Raw genomic sequence first — 6,432 nt, 5'->3', positions numbered from 1 at the left:
AGCATTTAACCCATTTACATTTACGCTTAATATTATTATGTGTGAATTTGATCCTGTCACCATGATGCTAGCTGGTTATTTTGCACATTAGTTGATGCAGTTTCTTCATAGTGTCATTGGTCTTTATATTTTGGTGTGTTTTTGCAGTGGCTGGCGTCAGTTTTTCCTTCCCATATTTAGTGCTTCTTTCAGGAGCTCTTGTAAGACAAGCCTGGTGTTGACAAAATCGCTCAGCATTTGCTTGTCTGGAAGGGATTTTATTTCTCCTTCGGTTGTGAAGCTTAGTTTTGCTGGATATGAAATTCTGCAATGAAAATTATTTAAGAATGTTGAATATTGGCCCCACTTTCTTCTAGCTTGTAGGGTTTCTGCAGAGAGATCCACTGTTAGTCTGATGGGCTTCCCTTTGTAGGTAACCTGAACTTTCTCCCTGGCCGCCCTTAACATTTTTTCCTTCATTTCAACCTTGGAGAATCTGACGATTATGTGTCTTGGGATTGCTCTTGAGTAGTATCTTAGTAGTGTTCCTGAATTTGAATGTTGTCTTTAGGATAGGTCTTGCTAGGTTGGGGAAGTTCTCCGTGATATCCTGAAGTGTTTTCCAACTTGGTTCCATTCTCCCTGTCACTTTTAGGTACACCAATCAATGGTAGGTTTAGGGTTTAGTCTTTTCACATCATCCCCTATGTCTTGGAGGCTTTGTTCCTTTTCATTCATTTTTCTGTAATCTTGTCTCTTCTCGCCTTATTTCAGTAAGTTGATCATCAATCTCTGATACCCTTTATTCCACTTGATTGATTCGGCTATTGATACTTGCGTATGCTTCATGAAGTTTTCGTGCTGGGTTTTTCAACTGCATCAGGTCGTTTATGTTCTTCTCTAAACTGGTTATTCTATTAGCAGTTTCTGTAACCTTGTATTAAGGCTCTTAGCTTCCCTGCGCTGGGTTAGAACATGCTCCTTTAGGTCACAGGAGGTTGTTATTACCCACCTTCTGAAGCTGACGTCTTTCAATTTGTCAAACTCATTCTCCATCCAGTTTTGTTCCCTTGCTGAAGAGGAGTTGTGATCATTTGGAGGAGAAGAGGCATTCTGGTTTTTGGAATTTTTAGCATTTTTGCGCTGGTTTTTCATCATCTTCATAGATTTATCTACCTTTGGTCTTTGAGGCTGATGACCTTTGGATGGGGTTTTTGTGTGGGGCTCCTTTTTGTTGATGTTATTGCTTTCTATTTGTTAGGTTTTCTTCTAACAGTCAGGCCTGTCTTCTGGACTTTCCTGGAGGTCCACTCTAGACCCTGTTTGCCTGGGTACCATCAGCATAGGCTGCAGAACAGCAGAGATTGCTGCAGCTCCTTTCTCTGGAAGCTTTGTCCCAGAGGGGCACTAGCCTGATGCCAGCCAGAGCTCTCCTGTATGAGGTGTCTCCCAGGCTGGAGGCATGGGGGGTCAGGGACCCACTTGAGGAGGCAGTCTGTCCCTTAGCAGAGCTTGAGTGCTGTCCTGGGAGGATCTTCCTTATCAGGATTAGCTGCGCTCTTCAGAGCCAGCAGACAGGAATGTTTAAGTCTGCTGAAGCTGCGCCCACAGCTGCCCCTTCCCCCAGGTGCTCTGTCCAGGGAGATGGGAGTTTTATCTATAAGCCCCTGACTGGGGCTGCTGGGGAGGCAATTTTTATACACAAAAAGTAGCAATTGTTATTCTGTCCTTCCCCTCCACAAATAAAAAGAAAACAGGAAGCAGCAGATCAACAAACAAAACTGACCACAACCAACGTTTATTCTTGATTTGTCACCCCTCTTTTCATGGCTTGTTTTCTTCCACATGTTAAATATATAAAAACCAAAACTTTATTAAAATACAAATAAAGAAAACATGCGCAGCATGTATGCATGGCAGGTAGTGAGGAAACCTGGCCAGCTGACTGGTTCCTGCACCAAGGTTTGCAGAGTAGGTTGTGTTTGAACACCTTCTGTGGGTCTGTGTCATTTCCAAGTTGAAGAATTTCAACCAAAGAGCAACATGTCACATTGGTTAAAGACAGTTAATGACACAGAAGTGTTTCTGTTCATACTAAGGGAAAAGGCTGTTCTTTTATTTATTTCTTTTTCCTGAGTCTTCACTTTTTTCTTCTCTGACAAATGTTTGAAATTCAGTGAAATACCAAAGGAGACAAGGATGAAGGGGACACAGGATGGAATCAGAAAAAAACACAAATAGAATCCAGGAAGTTCTATGGGAGACAACTGATATATCTCCTTGATAAAGAAAAATTGTACAGAATATTTAATGAGTCTGTCTTGCCCCAAAAGGGAAAAACACAAGTAGCGAAGCCATTTGCAGAGAGGAAAAAATGTCATGGGAAAATGAAAAATATCTCTAATGTCTATGTAGCACATAAAATATCTAAGTAGGCGAGTACAGTGGTTCACGCCTGTATTGGGAGACCAAGGCAGGCAGATCACTTGAGGTCAGGAGTTCAAGACCAGCCTGGCCAAGATGGTGAAACCCCATCTCTACTAAAAATACAAAAATTAGCTGGGAGTGGTGGCAGGTGCCTCTAATCCCAGCTAGTCAGGAAGCTAAGGCAGGAGAATCACTTGAACCCAGGAGGCGGAGGTTGCAGTGAGCCAGGATCGCACCACTATACTCCAGTCTGGGTGACAGAGCAAGACTCCATCTCAAAAAAGAAATATTAAAGGACAAGAGGGAATATCTGTTTAAAAAATCATAATGCATATGTTAGATGAAAAATAATAGGATGAGATGGTCGTTATTGAAATAGCATTTGCTATATATATTCAAACATTCCTTTTCAAATTCAGCTTCTCAGAGGTTTGACTTCATATGCTTGAGCACTTTCAACATTATCTTTGCCTTTATCCTTCTTCATGCGGATAAACACAACTGCTAAAATTATACCTAAAAGAAAAAACCCAGGGTCAAATAAATGGGTTCTTTTAAAATGTACTGTCACATTCAGTTATAAAGTGGTATCGTGGTAGGAAAAAAATGACTCAACTTCATTTTTGTATGTGGTTCAACAAAGTTTCACTGTCCTAGTGAATAAAGGACTCCAGTCATTGGCCTTTGTAGAGAAATGAGCTTATCATTTATCCTGTTGTATGTATCAAGTTCCAAATCATAGCTGACTTGGCACTTGCTGGATCTTGCCCTAAGAACATAGGACCTAATGTTCCACACTATGGAGTGTATAAGCACCTGACAAAGTTCCTGAATTTTATATATACTTAATATTGATTCTATTCTTCCCCTTTACTAGAGAAAACAATCCAATTAGCACAACCAGAAAGCTGTTCTCTGACCTGCTCACCTCCCTGAAGCTGATTTTCATCGTGTCCATACCAACTATCGCATTTCTTTGGGCACCTTCCTCTTGGATCCCGCCTATGTTGTTGTGGGACCCTGGGTAGACTACTCAGCCTACTTGGTTTCTTTTACCTGATACATCAAAATTACACTGTGCAGCTCAGCACTGATTGTGTACTGTCAAACAGAGTCCACTATGAAGAAGGGAGTTGTTTTAAGGAAATTAACCTGCTAGTAAGTTTATAGGAGGAATCATGGCAGAAAAGACTGGATGCTCGGAAACTTACAATTGCAACCCTATCTTGAAGAGAATAAGGGAATGAAACTGTAAAATCCTATTCTATTTCTGGATGTTTCCAAACTCAAGCAGTCTTTAACTTGTGGTAAGATTATGGAATTAAGTTGATATGTTAAGAAAATTGCTATCTGATGTGTAAATTCAAAAACCCTTTCAAGGTGGGAAGGCAAATAGAATAAGAAAAGGCACAGAGGCAAAAGGGACCTTATGTAAGTGAGTGGGACCTCAAAAAGCCAGTGCAATTACCATGAAAAGTGTGCAGCAGATGGTGGTTCTCAGGGAGGAATGATGATCACCATGCGCACATTAGGATGGGCAGTGGCCATGATGTGAAGGACCTCCTATGCCATAGGGAGTCTGAACTGAAGGGTATAAAGAAGTGAGACCCCCTTTAGATGCATAAATCAGAGTCCAGTGTGACACATTCAATCATGGGAGAAAAGATCAGATGCTGAGAGAACAATCAATAATACTTAGAATAATCCTAGCCCTTCTTTTAAAAGAAAAAGGATATGAAACCATAAACCCCTTCACTCAGGTACCCATGAAATAATGAAGTATCTATTTCTAATGCTTAACTTGTGGTGGGGACAACAGTTGAAAGAGGGCAATTACTATATATAGGTTGAGTATCCCTAATTTGAAAATCTCTTGGGGGACCAACTTGATGCCACAAGCAGAAAATTCTACACCTGACCTCATGTGACAGGTTGCAGGCAAAACTTGGTTCCATACACGGTATTATGTAAAATATTATATGAAATACCTTCAGACTATGTGTATAAAATGTTTATGAATCATGTGAATTTTGTGTTGAGACTTGGGTCCCATCCCCAAGATATCTCATCATGTATTTGCAAATGTTCAAAAATCTGGAAAAAATCTAAAATCTGAAACACTTATGCTCTCAAGCATTTTGGGTAAGGAAACACTTGGAATAGGCACTGAGTTTTTTGCAAAAAAGAAAAAAACAGCTAGATCGGGGGATTCTACTGTCTAGCCAAGCCAGGGGCTATAGCAGAGGCTGTGGTCATGATGCAATGGGTTATTCTGGGTAATAAAGAATCAGGTTTCTATGCATAGGGAAGTTCTGCACTATACATTTCAGGTATCTCAGCATCACCACTGGAAGGCTAACTTCTGCCCATAACAATAATGGCAGGTGAGACCATAAACTCTGGTGTAGGATCTGTGTATGTCACTGTTTCCCCCACATCAACAGTGTGCCTGACACATGGTACCGCTACTGCATTTCTTCCCTCTTTATCACAAAAGCTTTGTAACTAGGCATAATATATAACAATTGATAACCATAAATCCCCTTATATTTCTAAATTAATAAGGCAATAGAGACAGAGGGTGGTACTAAAGCTGTAACTCCAAGAAAGTCTGATGTAATTTGCTGGTGATCTACCTTCTGGGCTATTGCCTGGGTTGCCATTTGAGCAGCCACCAGACCAATCCAGGAAGACAGGCCCTGAGATAAGCTCACATTTCTGAGGCCCAGGATATGACTCTTTGAATTAAGAAATTACACTCACCAATGACCAGAAGAGTGGTCAGCAGTATACCAACTGCCATGCCCACAGTGGGTATCCCAGGCTGGTGACCTGCTGGCCGGAAACAACTTCCTTCCCCACAACTGCAGAATGTAACTGAAAAACAGGACAGTATTTGGTAGGATAAATTATCAAGTGAATAGCTGCAGAATCCCATATCAAAGACAAAAATCTCTTCAAACGGCCCATGGTGACAGATACTAGCCTGAATTGCCTATAGCAGAATATCTACCTGGTAAAGAAACAATGCTTTCCAAGGGTGGCCGACCCCCATCATTGATGTGGATCAAGACAACATATTCCCTCTCCTCAAAGTCTGTGTGCCTGGTAGACAGTCGGGCATGAGTACCTGCCAGGACAGGAAAAAAACACAAAAACAAAAACACGTGAAAATACAACTTCAGACCCTGGATTAGCAGGAATAAAGCTCATTTTGTATCACATACTAAGGTTGACTGAAACATGGCTGGATATGAGTTAAACTGCCCAAAGTATCATCCACATCATTCCACATGTATCTTCCCATAAGGTAAGAAAGAGTTAAAGCATCCTTTAAGTTCTTAATTCATGATTTCTCTGTAGAAATTTATACTAAATACAGTCAATTATCATTTGTAACACTTATATTCTATAAAGTTGCCCCAAACACTGAATTAATGAATGCTGAACCATTGCTCCTAGAGGAAAGGCAGGGTTAGTTTCCTGTGAGCTTCTAGTCACATTTTCCCTAACTGATCAATATACAACCTTGGTTTTTTGTGTGTTTCTGTTTAAAGATCTTATTTAACATATATTGTTCATTCTAACATTTAACTCACATCTAACAGCACTAAAACTTCCTGAACAAAGCTTATCAAACACACATGTTTAGGTTGGTGGAAAATAATTGCAGTTTTGGACATTACTTTTAATCTGTGACCCAAACCACAATTTTTCTCTGTAAGGCACACATCACAGCCTTCCTGTGCTTAGGAACTTTAGATAGCACTTCAGCACTATAGTTCAGAGCCATTTTTTTTTAAATCATGGGTCATCTTTTAGGTTTGACCGTGTGTGTGTGTGTGTGTGTGTGTGTGTGTGTGTGTGTGTGTGTTTAAATACTTTAAGTTCCAGGGTACATGTGCACAGTGTGCAGGTTTGATACATAGGTATACACGTGTCATGTTGATTTACTGTACTCATCAACTCGTCATTTACATTAGGTATTTCTCCTAATACTGTCCCTCCCCCAGCTCCCCACCCCCC

At 40.6% G+C, this 6,432-nt stretch overlaps 1 protein-coding gene across 2 annotated transcripts in view; it reads right to left on the bottom strand.

The window, feature by feature from the left end:
- Window positions 1-1,627: 1,627 nt before the first annotated feature.
- CDH17 (cadherin 17, LI cadherin (liver-intestine)) overlaps window positions 1,628-6,432 on the bottom strand; it is a 94,528-nt gene continuing 89,723 nt past the window's right edge. For both annotated transcript variants that reach the window (XM_011937028.1, XM_011937027.1), the window contains exons 16-18: window positions 5,420-5,536; window positions 5,170-5,283; window positions 1,628-2,922 (exon numbers count right to left, since the gene is read on the bottom strand). In XM_011937028.1, the coding sequence (XP_011792418.1) occupies window positions 2,822-2,922; window positions 5,170-5,283; window positions 5,420-5,536 (332 nt within the window). In that variant the 3' untranslated portion in view covers window positions 1,628-2,821. The remainder of the gene's footprint in view (window positions 2,923-5,169; window positions 5,284-5,419; window positions 5,537-6,432) is intronic.

Source organism: Colobus angolensis, unplaced genomic scaffold (genome assembly GCF_000951035.1).
Source record: "Colobus angolensis palliatus isolate OR3802 unplaced genomic scaffold, Cang.pa_1.0 Scaffold16, whole genome shotgun sequence".
Classification (NCBI taxonomy): Eukaryota; Metazoa; Chordata; class Mammalia; order Primates; family Cercopithecidae; genus Colobus; species Colobus angolensis.
The sequence above is the reverse complement of the archived record's forward strand: the minus strand, read 5'-3'. Positions and strand labels throughout refer to the sequence as shown.